Source organism: Myiozetetes cayanensis, unplaced genomic scaffold, assembly GCF_022539395.1.
Source record: "Myiozetetes cayanensis isolate MyiCay16 unplaced genomic scaffold, myiCay2020 scf9, whole genome shotgun sequence".
NCBI lineage: Eukaryota > Metazoa > Chordata > Aves > Passeriformes > Tyrannidae > Myiozetetes > Myiozetetes cayanensis.
The window spans coordinates 27,487,464-27,508,926 of record NW_026088185.1 but is presented as its reverse complement, the minus strand read 5'-3'; the positions used below and the strand labels follow the sequence as shown (position 1 = coordinate 27,508,926).

At 44.7% G+C, this 21,463-nt stretch overlaps 2 protein-coding genes across 4 annotated transcripts in view; one reads left to right on the top strand and one right to left on the bottom strand.

Annotated features, from left to right (window-relative positions):
• Window positions 1-6,395, top strand: part of SEMA5B (semaphorin 5B) — a 271,728-nt gene extending 265,333 nt beyond the window's left edge. For 2 of the 3 annotated variants that reach the window (XM_050339626.1, XM_050339627.1), the window contains exon 24: window positions 85-6,395. In XM_050339626.1, coding sequence (XP_050195583.1) covers window positions 85-240 — 156 coding nt within the window. In that variant the 3' untranslated portion in view covers window positions 241-6,395. The remainder of the gene's footprint in view (window positions 1-84) is intronic. The other variant, XM_050339628.1, reaches the window with a different exon arrangement.
• A 6,499-nt stretch (window positions 6,396-12,894) lies between these two features.
• SLC49A4 (solute carrier family 49 member 4) overlaps window positions 12,895-21,463 on the bottom strand; it is a 70,960-nt gene continuing 62,391 nt past the window's right edge. Inside the window, exon 9 of the mRNA XM_050339634.1 lies at window positions 12,895-20,254. Coding sequence (XP_050195591.1) covers window positions 20,139-20,254 — 116 coding nt within the window. The 3' untranslated portion in view covers window positions 12,895-20,138. The remainder of the gene's footprint in view (window positions 20,255-21,463) is intronic.

Genomic DNA, 21,463 nt, shown 5'->3' with positions numbered 1-21,463 from the left:
GGTGAGAGGGAGCTGTCTGCAGGTAGAAAAGAGTAATTATGTAGCACTGTTGCCATGCCTGTCATCTCCCCTTCTCTTTTGCAGACACTTAACAAGAACAATTTGATACCAGACGACAGGACCAACTTCTACCCGTTGCAGCAAACCAATGTGTACACAACAACCTATTATCCCAGTACACTGAATAAATATGACTACAGGCCTGAGGCCTCCCCTGGAAGGACCTTTACCAACAGCTGATGATGGACAGATCCTACAGGACTGGATAACTTCCTATATGATTTTTTTTTAATTGATTTTATGGACCAAATACCGGCCCAGCCTCTAGATGTAAATATTGTACAGTAGGGTCTCTTTTTTTTTTTCCTTTGGTTAATTGTATTTCTTGTAAACAGCACATCTCCTTACAAGGACAAAAATGCATATGGACCATTCTGCAGAGCTTTTGTGGACATTTGGCTGGAGATGGCTCTTACTACTGCAACTGTTTATGGTGGGAAGATGAGTGTTACTGTCCAAGGCGACGTTGTCGAGGAGGGGGATGTGTGCTGGGCTTGGTGGCCACTGTGCAGCAGCACACAACACACAGGAGCACTCCAAGCAAGGCCAGACGTGGCCTTCCTGGGGCAGGGGTGTCTGTCTGATGAAGAGCATCCTTCCTGAGCCAGGAGAGCAATGATGTGCTGGATGACACACAGCCTGTGAGACAGGCCAAACAGGACTCCATCGTGCCAACAACTTGAAGAACATTTTCTTTTCCTTTTTTTTATTTTTGATTTTTTTTTAATGTTTCTGGAAAAAAAAAAAAGTAGTAACTTTCTAGGGCAGTGTTCCCTTTATCTTCAACAGAATCTTTTCATATTACAGGAAATACTCTCTGCAGCCTTCTTTGGTAATACGCAGTTCAGCTGATGAGAAACAACACACAAACAAAAGTGCATTATCCAAAGAAGCTTTCCAGAATGTTTCCAGTCTTAATTAAAAAAAATTATACAGGCAGTGAGACACTGAGAAAAGTAAATGTTGGAGTAACATCGAAGACATGAACTTGGAGTGCCTAACAAACAAAGATGTTTATATCACTGGAACAAGAGATGTGATGATTGCCGCACAAGAGCCATGGGCTTATTTTCTTTCTTCCTTTTTCTTTTTTTCTGAGACAGCATTAACTCTTTTGTTCTAGCTTTGATCCTGATTGCGCCTACCAGGAAAGGCAACCTTAGAGGCCATGCTCTTCTTGTGGGAAATCACCATGCTTTGGGCTAATATTTCCTCTTGTTTTATTATTGGGTTTTAGTTCCTTTACTCTCAACGAGTGAATAATTCTGACTTTGCAGGGGTAAGGTATTTTTATAAGGAATGTTTCCATAGTCTGACATGACCCAGAAAGTCTGCTGCACATTCTTATAGCGTCTTCCAGTGAAATCGTAACACAGCTGAGTAATGTGCATTGTTTGCCAGTATTTCTTTAATTTTTCTGAGAAAAACAACCCAACAAACAAATGCTGCTGCAGCTATTGAAGTAAATTGGGGCAGTAGCATTATTAAACAGTATATCCAGCCTTGAAATGTAACTTTGTGTATGTGTGTGACTGTGTCTATAAGAACTGTATTCGTCTGATGCAGAAGCCATGTTGTCTACAACCAGATGTTTGTCTGACATAATTGTTTGGCAAAAAGGAAACTTATTGCTGGTGCTTAATGTACAGTTACATCCAGTGTGTTAGCAACGTGAACAAGTTCACCGCTGTTACCATTCAGTGTTTCTAAATATTTATAATGAACTCCTGATGCTAAGGATTTTAGAATGTCGCAATACAGAGCATGAGATAAAAGTACACCCTGAAATACGCATGAGCTCCATGTGGTCCTGAGCTTGGCTTTGTCGTCTGCATCTTACTCGAGCAGTTGCCATGCCCGTGCCTGGCCGCTGACCCGGCCGTGTTCCCAGCAGTCCTGTCTGTCTGTGCTTAATTCCAGATTTCGCTGTAAGCCGACATTGATTGTTGCTCAGTGCTGTTCCTTTGCAGTTGCTTGTTTGGAAGTCCAGCTTGGGCTGTGTACTCAGCTCTTTCACGTAGGCAGCTGGTAGGATATGAAGGAAGACTGAGTTGCTTGTGACAAGTATATTGCTTTTCCTGTGAGGAAGAGCCAGCGTGGCTCTGTAAGCCTGTGTTATGGCGGTTTGACCAGAGGGCGAGTCTAAAATAGCCTCCCATTTTTAAATTACTTTGTTTGACTTCGGTTTGCAGTGATTGAAGGCTGTAGGGATATTTGTAATGGGGTGAGGTCCTTAGCACTGCCATGAAGGCACCTTCCGCTCAGCGGTGCACATCTTCAGCAGCTACTTTTCTGGTTTAGCAGCTGATCCTGCTTCTTTGGTCCCACCAGATGAAATAGAGGGGACAGATGGAGAGAGAGAGAGAGGTACTCTTAAATAGATGTAAGCTGATGGAGACCTAGGAGATCTGTCTGAAGCAACCTGCTGCAACCTTCCAAGTAGGCACAGGAGTTCAGCACCTCTGACCCTCCACAGCAGCACAGCCAGGCAAGAGTAGCAGGAGTGAAACAGGAACACCAGGGAAGCAGGATAGCACTGGCAGCAGGTACCAGCACCTACAGAGAGACTCTTCCCAGGACCCTAAATTCCATTTGAGGAGCAGTGCCTCGTGCCGTGACGAGTTCACCCCATCTCTCTGAATTTCCACATCCCTCTCAGTAAGACTGAAGATCCTGATTTAAAGTAGTTCTAAGAAGTGTGTAGCCATGGGGTTGAAAATTATTATATTAGACTATCAGGATGGGATTTCCCAGATTTAGTTTATGTGATTCAGGAGAAAACACTGGTTCCCAAGATCCTTCTAGCTACTGAAAAATCAAAACTGTCTCTGAGCTTCCCCTTCAGAAGATTCCCTATATTGGCACACTCTGCAATTACCATGCACACGGCCAGATTGCAGCTGGAGTTGTGGGGGATGTGAGCAAGTCAAACCTTGCAATTATCTCAATTTTTTTATTTTTTTCTTTCTCTTTCCCCCTCCCTGCCTCTAAATATTTTTTTCCCATTTTTGGCTTCACAGAATAACATGATGTAAATGGATTTCTTTTCCCAAAGTACCATATAGCAGATGAAATTATTTAAATGTTCAACTCACCAAGACAGATGATTACTGCCATTGTGCTCAGGAGGTGGATATTGGAGACTATTGGAGGCAAATGCTTTGAGGGTGATGCACATGGTTATAGTTTCATCAAGACATTCCTTCTTACCAGCCATCCAAAGGGATTCAGTCCTTTTTCATATAATTGGCAATCACAGCAAGGGGCTGTAGTCTCCATTCGAGCAGAAAGCAGGATCCAGGAGAGAGTGAAAAAAAAGAATCAGAACACTTATTACTCAATTAATGTTTGCAGGAGAGTGCAGTTCTTTAAGGAGGATGTTAATGTGGTGTGAGAGTTGCATTTTTTATGAGCTCTCTAATGCGTGGCAGGTTAATGACACCATGTGCAGTGATATCTTGCAATCCAGGTAATTCAGAACCTTGAGCATCAGGTCTGTAATATCTGTATCAGTTTGAATTGCCCCTGCAATTCGATGTTAAACTTGCTAAAATTTCCTATTCCTAAAACCATCTCAAATTACACTGGAAATGCATTTCCTGTGGAAATATTGTTTTCCAAAAGACTCATATAATTTTTTTTCTTTTACTTCTAAGATAGAAGGGGAACTCTGAGCAGTTTCTGTGTAGGTCTGGAGACACTGTGTCTCTGCAAACCCTTTGGGTAGTATTCAGGTATACAGTGTGTGAAATATGATGGAAATCCTACAGCCAAGTATGTAGTGGAAACATCTTTAATTAGGCCATTCTTTCTTTTTCCATGGAAGTGAAAAAAGCCAAAGGGGTGTGCATGATGGTGCTATCCAGGCTGTGTTGTGCTGTTGCTGTCAGGCTTTCCTTGAGCAGCTGTCACCCACCAGGAATACCTTGTGCTGCTCGCTAACAAACAAACCATTGATGATGAAACCATCGCGTAAGAGGTGCTGTTGCTCTAAGGGTGCACTTGAATGTTCCAGCATGTGAGCCAGGGCTGCTCTTAAATATATGAACTGTACAGATACTGTAGGAGAAGAATATGTATGGTCTTACCACCACTGTTCCTAATGCCTTACGTTCAGAAAATGAAGTGCTTGGTTTGAAATCAGCAGAGAGCAGGAATGGATCCCGTGTCTGACACAGACAATTTGATGCCTCCAGTGATAATCTGATGTTCAGCCCACCTGGAGAGAAAACCGCTGTCCATTGAGATTGATTTATTCTTTGTACCAAATGTAGTGGGGGAGAGTTATATATATATATATAAATATATATATAAAAAAATGTAAATGTAAAGTTTGTGTAACAACTTACTCTTTTTTTGTAACAGTGTATACATCTATCAGTGGATAGATACAGTATATATTTATAATATATACACACGCAATATATATATTTAGCAAAATGCCTGCAGAGGAAACTTAGAATAAGAAAGGCGGTGCTGGTATTCAAATACCACAGGGACAAAGTGAAGAAAAAACCCTGTAAAAATCTACTATCCTTTCTATTAGGTTTAAAAACCCACTTTTGAGGTAAATGAAATATAATTTTTTAATTGAAAAATACATTGATTTTTCTAGTTAGAAATGCTGATTCTCCCCTGAATCATTCTGGTTAAGAGTGATTAAGAAAAAGATACTTGTTACTGCTTATATTTTCAGAATAAGCCTCCCAAATTTCTCATGTGTATCCCTCTATTGTTTTTCTAATTATAAGTAGGGAGTAATCGTGCAAAGAAAATTAAAATAGCAAGTAGGAGTAACAAATCTTGTACCATTAGAGCAAAAGACATCATTTGTTAGAACAGGAAAACTGTCATCTTCCATGTTTAAGAAGTCAGTAACTGCCTTCTGAGTTATTGATCTGCATTACAAGCCTTGCCTTATCGGCACACTAGGAGGCTTTAGTACAAAATTTAGGAAAATAGCCTGCAAACCCATGGCTTTTGGTTTTCAGAGGGCTTCAAAAAAAGCCACAGGGCCATGGGAGTCAGGCACCTGGTGCCCTGGGTGTCTCTGGAGCTTTCTGTGTCAGTGGCCAAGGCTCTGCATTCATTTCTTGCCCCGTCAATCCCACGAGCCAGCCCATATGCATGGCAGGGCACAGCACCCCTTGGAGCTGCCTGGTATAAGAGAGAAATACCCAATAAATGGGGTTTGAAGAATTTTATTTTTTTCCCAACAAATCACTTTGCAATGCCCTCATGACCAAGCCCAAAGTCCAACAGGTGAATCTTTCCCTTAAACTTGTTAAGAGGAAACATCAGGTAGCTTCAAGAGCAGTTTTGGGGTAGGTGAAAGAGGTTTCTGTCCAATTTTGTGTTGCCTGATTGCCAGAGCCTTCAAAACTGGGCAAAAAGCCCTCTGGAGCTGGGTCCTTGTGGGACTTACCCAGTCTCAGCTGTTCTGTCTGGAAATTCCTCCTTTGGACCCTTTGGGAAATATTAGCGTCTGCATTAGTCCTGCTTAGAGGAGCAAAACCAGCAACCCACTATTTACATAACCACAAATATAAGTGCTCAATTGCATTCAACATAAGTTTGGGTCTTGAACCTGTTATTTTTAACATTCTGCCTCCAGCCTCAGCTGCAAACTCACCCCTGCTGTTCGAGAGGGTTCAGTGCTGTAAGAGCAGCATTTGGCTTTCTGCAGGTCCCAGCCACGAGCTGGTTTTAAACAAATCTGATTGTGAAAAGTATTAATGCTGCACTCTTGGCTCTGACAGCTCTGTAATCCAGCAGGATGCTGCTGATTCGCAGGCCGCAGAGTCAAGCAGAGGACGGCGTGGATGGGCCATTAATAACTGCAGCAAAAATGTTATTAGCACCAAAATGTCAAACAATGTAAAAGCCAGCCAGCTGCTCGGCAGTGTGCTCTCCATCCACACCCTCCTTAGACAGCATCCAAACCTGCCCATATCTAAAAGTAATGCACTTAAATAGGAGCATTCCTACAGAGGAAGCTTTAGGGAGGATGTATGGTATGTGAGGTGGAAATGATAGGATTTAGCTTGTAGTTGAGGTGGGAGAGTGACAGATGCAATATTGGATCTTGGGTACATGGGAAACGATTATGCCAACACAGTATGCTTGCCCCAAAATTACAAAACCTGGAGAGTATTATTGGACTCTGTTGTGAAGGCACATCACCCTTCCTATGCAATCGAACTTGATGGTACTTTAGCATAAAGGTGACCTAGACTGTAATCACTGCCTTTAGACACTGTGAATTTTTTTTGGGTACTCTGTATTTTTATATATTGTACAATGTAAAGAATAATTCAGAAATAAAACAGACCAACCTGACAAGCCTGTGAGTTATTTCCCCTTTGTGGCCAGTGCGTGGCGTGGCTGGGGCTCCTGACAGCACTGGCACGATAGGTCAGCAAGAAAACTGAGGAGCTTCCTCCTGACCTTGGTGGGCAACAGCAATGCAAAATCCACTCAGCTGCTTGAGCAGAGATGGGGAGTAGAAGCATACATCCTTCCTCCCTGTCTGCACTCTGGCTACATCCTGAGGCCCAAGTTTGGATTACATTTGTCATGACTTGTAGGCTGTGCAGACACAAAATTGTGCTACTGAATGTTACACCAAAGGTTGTCCCTGCAATTCACCTCCCCTCCCTCCTGAGCTCCACACCAAACCTGGGGTGCATTTCAAAAAATTTTGTTTCTGAATGAAGTGCCCAGTGAGGTAAGATTAAAAATTTGGGGGGCCAAGTTCTTGTCCAGTTCTGCTTCCCAGCTCTCCGCAGGTGACACGGAGTCTCCAAGGGCACAACTGCTCTCCACGCCAAGGAGATCAGCTGGCTGCAGCCAGCAAAAAAAGAGGCTCATCCTCTGCAGAGCCTCTGAGCTGTATGTGCTCAGCTGCAATGAAATCCTGTCACTGCTCCCGCTCAAGCCCTACATATTGATGTAAAAAGTTATAAAAAGCTGAGGGACACGTTTTGATTGAAGGATGATCGTAGCCTCGTATTGAAGAACGTTATAGCTCTTGTTGCATTTATTAATCAAAGTAAAGACCATGAAAAGTGACAGAGTCAGGAACATTTTAGTTTATGTTCCGATACAGCTCAAGACTTATATTGAAGTTCCATACAGAAAATTACACCATAATGTCATAAAAAATAGATTGGATTGCTAATAACCTGAAACGTGCTACACCTGCATACATAATACTTTAATCCTACTAAATCATAAGCTATCATTTGGGTGTTTTCATATTCTCAAGTGTGCATACAGGAATTTCTTTTCAATGCAGACCATTAAAAAGTAATTGAGAGGCACAAGATCCGTAAAAACAAACTTGCTGTGAGTAAGATAGATTTTTTTTCCCAGTTAGGTTGCACAATAACTCAGGGAGGTCATTTCTGAACGGTTTTGTTTTGCATCAAGACACCTCTGCACACAATTAGAGCAAAGTATCATGTTGGAACCAATTTCCAATTTCCTTTAAATCTCTCTACCACCACTTTTTTTTTTTCTTTCTAGTTGCTAATTTGTTTCATTAACATAACACTTTTAGCCTCAGTAAATTTTGTTCTCTCACTATGCATCCCAACTGTACACTTTTCCCTCTTTAATTCTTAACTGTGTGTCAAACAGCGAAAGTTTCATTATCTTGCAGGTTCCCTGTCAGCTTTTTATGAAGCCAAAGCCTCAGGGCTGTGCTGCTGGGCTGCGAGCAGCACTCGCTGCCCATGGGTTTGCTGGGGAGCACCTGCAGCAAATGTTGGTAAACGGGGGGAACACAGGCCAGGGTGTGGAGCTTTCTGTGGGAACAGCACCTACAGCCACAGCCCCACAGCCCCCCTCCAGCCTGCCCTTGGCAGCGCTCAGAGGTTGAGAAATGTGGGAAAAGGAAAAAGGGGAAGTGTCCTCATGAGTCATGTCTAGTCCACCTGTTCCTCCCAGCTCCCTGCAATTCGTGCTTTAGGGACGTGCTGTGCCAGATGGTGCAGTGACAAACCTGTCCTAGCCCTGTCCCTCCATATGAAGCCCATTTGCTGGTTTTTTTCTTCTCTATCAGGGAATGGAGACCTCCATGGCTGGTGGGGCACTTGCCTGGGCAAGTTAGGGAGGCAAGGAGGGGCAGGGAATTACAGCCCAGCCCAGTTAACACCTGTGCTAGTGAAAATGCAGGAGAAACGACTCGAATGAAGGAGCTGTACCATCAAAGAGCAGCCAAGCAGATGCATATGGGCACCAGGGCCTTATCCAGAGCAAGTTGTGTCAGACCATGTTAATTTCCATCTCTGAACAGACACGTCCTGTAGATAGAATGGAAATAAGAAATATCACACAGCTGATTTTAGCAAGGTTTTTGACTCTCTCATAAATGACCCTCCTCTTCTGCCAGGAGCAGTGTCCAGGCAGAGCATTGTGCAGACACACTCCTCAGAAAGCAGTCAGGTTGTGGCAGTAAAAAAAGCCTCAAGTGAGTCCCCTAATGCCATGCCCAGCACCCCGACTAATGCTCAGCACCCCAACCAGTGCCCCCAGTCCCACCAGTGGCCACAGTCCCCCCATCACCATGTGATCACAAACCTTGGCTCTGACTCCTGAATTTTCCTCTGCCCATGCAAGCATTTCACTCAGCTCAGAGCCCCGTGGCTGTGCTGCTGGGACTAGTCAGGGGGACAGTCCCCAAGCTCAACAACAGTCCCTGAGTCAGCTTAAATCAGCTCAGTGCAGCCACTCCACAGAGAGCAGTGCAGAGCAGGCACCTCCTCAGTGTGCGTGAGAGTCAGTGCAAAAGCTCCACTTCCCACGGTTGTGTTTCCCCTTCGAGTGCACAGCTGGGAGGGAGATTGCACACTCCCAAACACACATCTCAGTTACCAAAAGCTTTGGAGATTCATTAAAAATGCTGTTTCACTAACAGTTGAAATACATTTTGACATGGTTTTATTTTATTCATTTGGAAGAAGCCACTGATGGAGTTGACGTTGCACTTTCTGTTAAAAAAAAACACCTGAGATTCAAATTAATCAAGAAGGTGACAGAGTTCAGCTGTGCCCAGATTTAAAAACCCCAACTGCACCCACACACACCACCCTGCTCCTAGCCAGATTTCAATCCTTCCATCTGCTGACAACATCTCCAAACCAAATGATTCTCCTCTGGAGAAAGGACTGAACCAGGCTAAGATTTTGTGCTTTGAGATAAAAATATAAAGCTGGCCCTTGGCAGCTGGACAGATTCTTGCCTTTTCTTGCTTGCCCTGGTGTGCTTGCGGGACAGGTTTATTTTGTGACCCAGAATTTTATCACCCTTGTTTTGTTGTGAGTGACCCTATATCGATCACCTCATGACAGCAAAAACATGTGTAAGATCAGCTGGCTTTCATTCTAGAACTACTAAGATGACAGGGAAGCATTGTTGTGCTGTACACCAGCCACATCCATCCCTCAGCTCCGTGGTGTGGATCTCTGCAAAATATGGAAGATGCAACTCTTTGGATCCTTGCATCAGCTGAGGCAGATCTGGAATCCAGCAAATGCTTAAAGCTCCTCCTGGCTGAGCAGCTGCAATGCAACATTGTCACCCTTCAAAATAACTTCTCTGAAGATTTTCAAGGTCAAACTTCGCAGTTTATGGATTGGCAATTAGCTGGAAGCGAAAAGTAGCCCTGGGTTTCCATCACTCTGGAGACAGTGAGGTGCCTCCCAGACTCAGTGTTAGCATCAACCACAGTGAACAGCAACAGGCTGTTGAGGTTCGATCCATCTAACCTTGCTGTATTCTTTAATTTTTAAACCTCCCATAGTCATTTCCTTGCTGTCACGGAAATAATGGAGCCGGCAAAGGATTGCTCCCCTCTCAAGCGCAGGGTAATGAACAGCCATCAGAAACGTTTGATATTTCCATGATGTGAAGCATCAATGGCCACAGAGAAAACTGTACCCATTTTGGCAGTACTGAATTTACTGTCACGAGCAAGCCATCGGTACGAGAGAGCAGGCACAACGCTGATACACTTTTATTACCCTGGCAGGAGCCACATTATTGTTTTCTGTTTTCACATTTCTTAGCAACAACATTTTTTCTGTTCGTAGGTTTCTTCCTAGGAGCTCGGCTGGAATTATTTTTATGTTGTCCTCAATTTACATGCTGACTTACATCAGCCTGTCCTCAAGCAAGAGCCTTGCTTTCTGCCTGAAAGCCTCCTGGCAATTACTACTGCCTTCTGCTGACCCATCACTCCTCTGGCACTGGAGGGAACCTCACTGCCTGGCAGAAGCCACCTGTCCTGGGGAGCAGCTCAGTCCCTGGCAGTCCCTGCCACGCCAGGTGCTGCTGCAGCCAAGGAGGGTCTGGAGTTAATAGGTATGGACTCATGCTCTGAGCATCATTTCTGCACACCAGCCCACAGACCCACAGTCCCGCCCCAGCCAAGATAAAATCACCTCTAATTGCCATGTGAGTGTACAAGGTAGGACGAGCTGCAATGCTTTATCATAGGCTCAGACCTATGCTGAAAATCTCTCTCAAAATGATTTTTTTCCTCCTGCACTTCAGTGGCAGTGAAGGCATTTCTGTATGAGGTTGTGCTGATCTAGTTCACATTTCTGCTGCTCATCCACTCACTGCAAACCCTTCACAGCCAACCTTTCCCTTTGCCACTATCACCCTTTCCTCTTCCAGCAGCAAAACTCAGCTGCAAAGCTACATTCATAATGCCAACCCTCAGCTCTGCAATCAAAGGCAGGTTCAGGAGAGCCCCGGGAACAGTTTCAGGTTCAGAACACGGTGGGGTCAGTTTGTTGGCTGCCCGATTTCCGTTGGCTGCCCAATTTCCTCTGCCTGCGCTCGCCTGAGTCCTACCAAGGCAATGTTTCCCTGTGGGGAGGTTTGCATTCCCTGCCCACTGCCTTTTGGTGCCTGAATCAGGTACTTACTGTGGTTGTAGGTCTGTGACCAAACAGTTGGATGGACAGAAGGATGGACAGGCTACTCACAGCACAGCCCTTGCACCCCCAGGGAAGGGGTCCAGCCCATCCTGGTGCCACTGGCAGACCTCCCACAGCCTGGGACCTGCCTGCAGATATGGAGAAAAGAATGGAGCAAAGGAAAAAATCTCCCAAAGAGAAACCCCACTGTGGCCATGGGACCTATAAAGCCTCCCAGGGCTGTGGGGCCCTGCTCCCCTTGTTTGTTTGACTCCTGAAGAGTTGAGGTGTTTTCTGCAACCCTTAGCCAAGGATGACTTCAGTGGGTGACTGGCCCACACCAGGAGAGGAGAGTGTGCTGCTCCTGGCAGCTTGCATGAGGAGTCCTGGCACGGTGCATGCTCTGGGGCTTCCCCTCTGTTTGCTCAAGCTCAACTTGCAGCAAAAAAAAAAAAAAAAAATCCCTGGTTGGAAATTTGTGTTCATATGGTGGTGGGTGCCGAGTAACATCAGCAGCATGTGTCAGGTAAAGGAGAATGCCTTGGGTCCCAATGAAACTCCCTGAGGGCAGCCAAATCCATGCTCCTGGAGCAGGTCAAGCACCACTGCTGCTTGGCTCTCATGACCCATGGCAGGAGGGTAAAGACAGGCCCACCTGCATTTGGGTGCTGCTGCTCGTCTTTCCCAGCATCGGCATCCCTTGGCACTGGGCTGCAGCCCAGAGATGCCAAAACACCCATAACCCAGCATTTACAAGTGGCCCCAACTTTTTCCCCAGCCTCTGCTGGTCCCACGGCCACTAGACATGAGGTATCTGAGAGCAGCTCACCCACATCTGCCCACATCTGGGCACAGCACCAAGTGCTTTCAACCAGCCTGGCCCCAGCCCAGCTGCTCCCTCGTGTGTAACTGCAGCATGGTCAGAGCCACCAGTGAGCTCTCAGCAGGGATCTGCCGATCAGGAAAGAGAGAATAAATGCCATTTATGTGCCAGGAAAACAGCAGAGTTCAACAACAGTAAAGATAACACAGAAACCAGGGTAAAAAAACTCAGGGAAAGAACAAGCACAAGGGCTTCACCAACACACAAAACTATACCAGGGATCTCAGATGGACCCTCAGTTCTCATCCCCCTGAGGACAGAGATTTCTGTAACAGTGCAAAGATAAATACAACTGGGAACTGTATCACAGAGGCGCTTTAAGCTCCCATATATAGCCTGGAAAGAGACTGTTGCTAAGAATAGTGGGGCCCAGATATTTCACGACATGAGAGTTGACAGATTTCTTCCCAGAACTAATAGGATGTGAGGCTATTTTAAACTTGCCCTGGTAAATAGTCAGGGCAATTTTGAAGAGTTGGTCCTAGAAAATAAACATGGATCAAGAGATCTCAGTTTGGGGCCATTTCAATTAAATGCAGGATAAACACAAGGAAGGTTATTATGGAGGGTCTCCTCTCTAAAAGCCCAAACAGACACTGATGGTGGGAACCAGCAAAATCAGCTGGCTTGCAGCATCCTGAGCCATGAGCCTGGATGAAGCTGGGTGTGAAATCAGAGTTGTGATGGTGTGGTGGTGCAGCAGGGGCTGCCACTGCCACCAGCCCCTTCCCCTCCCTCAGTCCCCTACTGGCAGGGGACCCTCTGCCCCAGCCCACCTCCTGCAGCCCTTGGTCTGTGGGTCTCTTGGTCCAACAGCAGTGTCAGACTCTCACCCTAAAACATCACTAGAAGTGATGGAAATCTTTCTGTTGGCTGGGTTGGGGGTTGGATGAGGCTACATTCGTTTAGACTAAACAACCCCCATTTTGTAGCAATATCTGCAGTGGGTTTTGGCAGAATTATAGCAGAAATAAACTATTCCCTTGTGTTTTCTTGGAACTCATGAACAGTGATGGCAGCAAATCTGAGTAACCTCTTTAATGTGCAACAACCAGTACGTAAAACAACACGCACTTCATGGTCAGAGTCCAGTTTTAAATAGAAATGACATGGTGGGTACGTTACATTGACAAGTATATAGTGCTTTCAACATTATTTCCTCAAAAATAAAAATAGACCACATTAGAATATTGCATACAAAATGTAGAATTTGCCCTAAAATTCTATCAAATCATTAAAAAAATTACAAAAGTAAAATGCATACAAACTCCAGTAAAACTGAACAGTCTTACAAGTCAAGGATAGTTTACAAAGATGCTCTCCAACATGCAAAACCCTCTTCCTTCTCCGTATGTTCCTGCAGTTCAAAAAGCCCCAACTGTTAGGTGCGTCCCATAATTAAAAGCTGGGTTTTTTCCACCTTATCAAGTACTTTTCTAAAATGCACAGCATAAGACATTAAACTTGGAAAAGAGGTTTTAATCTAGCAAATATCACAGGCAGAGAAAAGCAATACACCTGGAAAGTATGGTTATCCTGGGGGGAGCAGGAGCTGATGGCTGCCGGCCTGTGGGGACACCCTGCGGCTCTGCTGGGCTTGCTCAGGTGACAGGGTGGCAGCAGAAAGGTTGGGGCACACAGAAGTGCAGGCAGGGGCTGAGGCAAGGAAGCCAACTCTGTTTTTGCATCGTGGCTTAGACTGCACATCCAGGGTATCCCTGCCCAGGAAGGGACATGTGGCATCCCCACCCCATTACAGGTGGGGAGAGCAAAGCACGCCATGCACAAACAGCCCTTCCCCAAGGCCCCCAGCAGCTCTGTGACACAGCAAGCACAGTGCCCAGGCTCTCACTATCCATCCCAGTGTCACACAAACCTGCACATCCCCCTCTGCAAAGGAAAACACGGGCTTGGGGTTGTCCTGGCTTTTACAAACAGGTGGACTAAGGTTGGAGAAGTGGCCTCAGCCTGAAGGGAAAAGCTCCCCATAAAGCAAAAAAGGTTTTGCTGATGGTATTTTCTTCATGTAGCAATACAAAGTGAGTGCAGTGAGTCTGTCCAGATGTTAACAAGTGGATAAATCACCCAGAGGAAGCCAGTGGGGAGAGAGACTGTGCAGGGAGCAGTTATTGCAGAGAGCAAACCTGCTGCACACCTTGGAAAATCAGCGCCTCTATACCATGTGCTACCACCATAGCTGTCCCTGCACACAAATCACATCACAAACAGAAAACAAAGGTCAGAAACTCATCCTTGAAGAAGTAAAAAATGAGACTCTTAATTGGGCTGCAGAAGACATCTCTCCTGTGCAAATAATCCAGGTGCCCATCAACATCGCACCTCCTGGGCATCCTGGCTCAGCACTTCCCTTCTCCTGCTCTGCCCTGGTTGCTGCCCCCCAGCCTGGGCACAAAGTTTCCTGCAGTGCTGCTGGGGCTGAGCAGTGAAGAAGTGGTGTTGGGGTGCAAGAGCAGGTCCACACTCCAGAGCTGGGGGGGAACAAATTGCTCCAAACACATCATGATCCCTAGCAATAGGCAGGAGTCAGCACATCTGTGCAAATATTTGCTTTTGCTTGTCAAAACTTTGGACAGAGTTACATTTCTTCCTCTATTTATTAGTTTCATCTGTCTTGAAACACAAACTGCAAAAATTGTGAGCAGACTGACATCTTCTCCTGACTCCACTGGGGCTGTGCCTGCTCTGTGGCAGTTCTCCTCTGCTGGCTGAACTGACGCTCCTGGAGGGAGCAAGGCAGGTATTCCTGTCACCCACAACCCACCTCACAGGTTGCAGGGGAATGGCTGGGGCCTGTGTCAATAGCTATGACCCCTCACACGTGAAGCACTGAGCCTGGAGGCTGTCTGTCTGTCTGTGTGTCTGTCTGGAGGCAGCAGCCATGAGGCAGCATTTCCCCCTGTGCATGTTCCTCCTCCTCCCAGCCCAGATGTTGGGACCCACAGATGAAATTCTTGCCTGTTTTGGCAGGGTCAGCGTCCACCCTTGCACAACTGTGCATCCTTGCACACCCCACATCCCTGCTCTCCCCATGTGGTGCTTCAAGAACACTGAGAATTGGTGGCACCAACATCAAATACTAAATCAGTACCAAATATTTGGGTAGGGTTCCATACCAGTGTAACAGTTGTCTTGCCAAGTTGTTACAATGACCTATACTTACTATAAAACTCCTCAAAACATAAAAATGCCTTTGTCATAGATACTTACTAATATTTGCAGGTGACCCAACAGAAGAAATGAACAATTAAAGCCCTGCTGTCACAGCATTAGAGAGCCGTTATATCCACTGTGCAAACTGTGTAATTCCCATTCACATTTCAGTCACTGCTCACAATTAAATTGCATTTTCCTTTCTTGTAACTGCCAATATATGCACATCAATCAGTTCAGCTTGTTTATGTTGCAGTGCAAGGCTACACAGTCACTTGCTCAGTTTATTGTATGACAAGTCAGGCATTAATATCCTCATCACCTCAAAACTTCAAATTTTATATGGTCAACTCAGTGCAGTATTTCACTGCTAACATGCCCCCTGGAACCGGCCCCCTCCCCTCACTCAATCCACCAGCCTGTTGTTCTCCCCAGTTACCACTGCAAACACTGACACAGCCTGGGGTTTTCCAACCCACTCCAACATTAAAGACATCCCACTTCCACTCATTTCAGCTCTGTCAGATGGCTGAGAGTAACTATGGGATGCTGTGAGCCTGAATACGTAACACACACTGTGTCTGTCATCTTGGCCTCTCTAGGTGTGGGAGCTAAAATTACAAGTTTCAGGCAAATTACAGTCTTTTTGTAACAGATTATCTGTTCACAATATGTGCAGAATCCTTTGGGTCTGCACTTTCTTCCAGCTGGCATGATTTTCTAAAAATCTCTACTTTTAGATATATTAAGCACATGGTCAGCCAACCCATCCCTCTAGAATTGGTTTGGGAGCACAGAGCCTCTTGTCCACACTTCCAGCTCAGGGGAACAGGCGGCCACAGGGGAAGGCAAAGGAATCAAGAGGATAACAGCAGTGACCAGAGACTGTAACCAGTGCTGCAAGTGGAGCCTCCATCTTCTAACCCTGAGCCTCCTCACAAGCACCATGGAAGCCAGCACAGCTCTGCAGCTCAGGAAAAGAAAAACCAGCAGCCCTGGAAGCTGAACACAGAGTGTTACCAATCCAAACAGAAATTGGAGGAGCAGCCCATATTTAAAATGAACTACTAAGAAAGAGTGGTCACTGTGGAGCATCCTTCCCAGCATTTCCAACACAAACCATAACACATTTACCTGTGGTTAAGGGGCCCGGCACTGCTGGGGAAAATGTTCTTCAGGGCTGTGAACTTACAGGCCACAAAGAGAGGCAAATTCCTCGGCTCCCCAGGGCACCTTCCTCTGCTGGCAAGTCACAGGCCACACAGCAGCCAACATCATTACTGCTTCAAAAGTTAGAGAGACTTCAAACTTTCACTCATTATTAAGAAAAACATTAACTGTCTTGAGCCTATTCTGCACTACTGCTAATTGTATCAGCACTGTTTAGGGCTCTCCCTGAGCTCTCAAACTCTATCAAAATGCAGTTTTCCTGGCAGCTTGGACCCTTGGTAAATCCAGCCAAGGGTGGACCAATTGGTAATACTTATCCAAAAATATTCCTATGGGTTGAGCTGGGTTACTGGCATGAAATGCACTGCTCCTCCACTGAAGGATGCTGCTGTGGGACACAGACAGGGATAAAATATTTTTCTGAGATCTGAGCAAGCACATTTGCAATCCTCACCTGTCCTGAGCCAGACTTGCTAATCTAGTAAAATCCTTACAGTGGTAGAGCCTCTGGGATAACAGATATAAAAAGGGGAAAGTAGTTACTGCACAACTTCAATTGCAGCCGGAGAGAGGACTGAGTGTGTGAGAGAACAGCTTTCCAGGTACCCCAGTCAGTGCAGAAGGAGGGGCAGGAGGTGCTCCAGGCACCAGAGCAGAGATTCCCCTGCAGCCCACGGTGAAGACCACTGGGAGGCAGCTGTGCCCCTGGAGTCCATGGATGTCCATGGGGGACCAGAGATCCACCTGCAGCCTGTGAAGAACCCCATGCCAGAGCAGGTGGATGCTTGAAGGAGGCAGGGACCCTGTAGGAAGCCTGTGCTGGAGCAGACTCCTGGCAGGACCTGTGGCACCACACAGAAAGGAGCCCATGCTGCAGCAGCTTTGCTGGCAGGACTGTTCCCAAAGGCCTGCAGACTGTGGGAGGGATCCACATTGGTGAAATTCATGGAGGACTGCCTCCTGTGGGAGGGATCCCACGCTGGAGCTCGGGAAGAGTGTGAGAAGTCCTCCTCAGGGGATGAGACAACATGTGATGATCTAACCACATTCCCCATTCCTTGTCTCCCTGCGCCTCTGGGGAGAGGAGGGAGAGAAAACCACAAGTGAAGTTAAGCCCAGAGAGAAGGGAGGGGTGTGGGGAAGGTGTTTTTAAGATTTGGTTTATTTCTCATTATTCTACTGTGATCTGATTGCTAATAAATTAAACTAACTTCCCCAAGTTGAGTCTGTTTTGCCTGTGATGATAAATGGTGAGTGATCTCTCCCTGTCCTTATCCCAACTTGAGCTCTTTGTTACATTTTCTCTCCCCTGCCCAGATGAGGAGGGCAATGACAAGACTGGCTTTGTTGGGCACGTGGCATCCAGCCACGGTCAACCCATCACACAGAAAAACATCTACCAAGGCATCAGGATTGCAGTGAGCAATTCACACTGACTCAGAAAAACAATCAACGGGGTTCAAAACAAGAGGTTCACTCTTCTCCTCTGACTAAGGAGAGCCTGCATCTGGCAGCACTAAAAATTATTTTGAACTGTTTGATGCTTTCTGGAACAAAGGCAGAACAGGTTATAGTCTAAACACTGCCTGAAGTGCTTCTCCATCTTTAAACAGTCAGGACAGTGAAAGGATTAGAAATCTCTGTCACTCGGGACAGTGCCTGAGCTGTGCAATTTTAATCTTAATATAGCTACAGTAAATTGCAGAAACAGAGCTCTGAAGAGCCATCCAAGCTTGCAGTTCTGCCATGACAATGCAACTCCAATCAGACTCTTGGCAAGCGACCCTTGGTTTCAGAAGACAATAGGTAGCAGCAGCTACTGGATGCTGAAAATATTCCAGGCACTAAAACATAGTAAAAAGAAGTTGGGACAGTTAATACCATTCATCTGAAAAACAGTAAGAGGATGATGCCAGCGGATCCGAACGTGCTGTTTAGACTGATTTAGTAATCCCCGTGTAGGTTAGCTCCATTTCCACAAAGAGCCTGCTTCAAGACAGAAAAGATCATTTAGTAGCTGATACAGGTAATGAGCTAAATCCATTTTCAGTTACTCAGTAAATACATCCATTGCTCTGAAAACATAAAAGCAGGGAACAGCTCCTTTTATTTTACTGCACAGATACACTCCTGAGTTAAAGGTCTTAGTGGTGTATTCTCTCTGCAAAAGGAGAGCAGGCAGAACGAACAGGTCCGTGTCTGAAAGGTAGCACTCAGTTCAGGGTTTATTTGAGGGAGCTTACAGTGGTGGTGTCACCCCAGGACTGCAGAGAACAGCCCCACACAGGAGCAGAGGGTGCTTGATTCAGACTTCTGCAGACACAGAATCCTGCCCACCAGCCTCCTCCAACACGTGCACCCACCCCCTGCAATAAAACTGCCACGACAGGAAATCATTCACCCCCTGAAAAAAATTCACGTCGCAGACAGCGTATGCTCGTGTTTCCATTCACAGCAGTGACTGGCTTAGTTACAAACAGGCAAACCACCATCCCCAGACAGGATCACTTAAAATAAGTCTATGTAAACACATACCCTTATATAACTTATATATATATGTGTTATATATATAAGTTTTATTTGTGTATACATAGATATAAATACGCACGCACACACACACGCGCAAACAAACCCCTGTAACGGTAGAGCACAGAACACACACACACACACACGGAAATATTGTAAATGATGCTGAACTGAAATCTAAGAATATAATTAAGAAATTATTAGCAGGTTTAAAAATTGATTTAAAAAACTATTCAAAGTGTCTTTAATATTTATGTTCAAGTAAGGGCCAGAAAGACCACAGATTAGTATTGATAAAAAGAGCTGGCATTAATTTCCCACATTATGCCAGAACTCATGAGTTATTTCTCATTGTCATTTCGCTATCAGCACACCTCATCCACTAGAAAGATTTTTTTTTTAGGAAACAGTGATTTTTAAGACTTGGGTTACAAGCAATATTGTTCAGGCACCCTCAGTCATAAACTATTTCTAAAATCCACACACACCTTAGAGTATCAGAAGAGAATTAGCAGGACTCAGACATCCACATCCACAGTATTCAGTGTCACAAACAGGTCTTCACAGTAAAAAAGGCAGTACTGGAGACAGGGGATGGAAAGGTGACACAGTGGTGGGCTTTTAGAACAGCAACATTTAGCAAGAGTGACTCTCCAGTACACCACAGATGCTCCATATTCAGGAGACATGGAACCACGGTGGTATTTCAGAGATGACTGTGGGTGCAAGTTGGGATTCAGTGGCAGCTAAAGCTATTGTTTACTTGTGCTCCAGGGTGACTACAAACACCTCTAACAACACTGCAGGGATTATTTGGGATATTTAGTATGGCTAAAAACCCTGGTACCAGTGTCTTATATCAGAAATCACTTTATTAGAATGTAAATGTAGTGTACTGTTTAATGGACATTCAATATATAAATGACTAGTGATTTAGAAGAGATCTTTAATAAAAGATTTCTTTTCTTTTCTCCTTTTCCTTTTGTTAAGATTATTCCTTATTTCTATTCTGATAGAAGACTCCAAAGATTACTGGTACCCTGGTGCATATAACCGTGAGTCAGCACACAGGCACACACACACACAACGTATACTTTACTGCTACACATCGACAGCCCCTTAAATAGACAGCCCCAGCTCTGGCACTGGGACCTGTACAGCAGATATATTCTCTTTGTGCATTTTGGCATCATTATCACCACTCAAGTTCCACATTTACAGCAAATCAAGGTGGCCTTGAACGTAAGAACAACCCATCCCTCACCCTCTCTTAAATAAAGCCACAATTAAGTCTTGTAATTTCTTTGTGTTTCTGCTGTCCAGCTGTGCAAATCCAGGCAGATGTGCAGACTGCAAAGCTGACTTCCAGTCTCTTCCAACCCCTCACCAGTCTGGCATTATCACACAGAGACGACAACGTCGAGATAGAGTCTGTCGTAGGATTCGCGGAAGCACAGGATGAGGAGCAGGCTGAGCAGACATGATCCTGGCAGGCACCAGTTGAACCAGGAAAACTCTGTAAGGCAGAACAGAGATCCAGCCTCAATTATCAAACATGTTCTGTGTTTAAAGTGACCAAAACTTGGACTGATGGCAGGTTTGAAGGAAATTGCTGTCTTCTGAACAAAATCCTGACAGCCCTTGATCGATCAACGGTTAACATGGTCTATGAGACCTCAAGTTTTATATATATATATATATATATATTTATATATATGTATAACCAATGCCTCCAGCTAACGTTAATCCTCCTTATGCAACCTGCCAATGAAGAGAACGGGGAAAAAAACCCCAAATCTATCACTGCTAATGGAGAATAAACCACTTCCAAAGACTCTACTCATTAGTTCTTTGATTTCTATGGATTGAGAACTAAAACAAATTAAAAGTGTAGGAAAAAGCTGGATTTGATTTTGAATCAAACCTGCTACATGGTAAAAGGAGGGAAAACCAATTCCTCAGAAGAAACTTGTGCTCAGTACAATCAATTCAATTTAACACTAGTTGCAGAAACAGCTCCTCAGAAGCCTCTTTTCAGCTGTTAGACGTAATGTACTGCTCTTAAAAAGCTGTGTTCCATATTCAAGAAATCCCATCATCTGATATTTGCCTACTAATTAACAGTTTTATTCAGGGTTGGTTTTTTTTCCAAACTAAGTGCACTACAATTTCCTTTTAAAAAAAAACCTGTCAATTTACTGAAGAAATATTCATTTCACTGGAGATATTGTTCCATTTATTTTTTAAAATTTTCCTTTATTACTATTATTAATTTAATTTTACAGAACCTAAACTCTCCCTCAAGGTCTCTTAATCAAAATCAAGGCTTCAGCACTGCTACTTTCTTAAATCTGTTCTTAAATCTTATATTGCTAGAAGAAAAAAATCATTATTTATATTACACAATGCAAACAACAAAAGTCAGAAAGCCTAAAAAAATTCAACCTTCCAAAACCAATAACCTTCAACAGCTCCCTCCCTGATCCACCAAAACCCACAGGGATTTGTTTAGGTAGTAATGTTATTAAAACCAAAGTAAAATTTTCCTAGGCTTGGAGAAAGCTGTGTTATGTGTTGCCAGAAGTCAATAGTCAAATGCTTTGCTGTTATTTTCCTTATAGTATTCTTGTTTAATTGGATTAAACAGACTTTAACTCAGACTTCCTAACAGACCGAATTCAACTTGTGAATCCTTCATATCTTTTTTAATCCAGAATTTGTGACA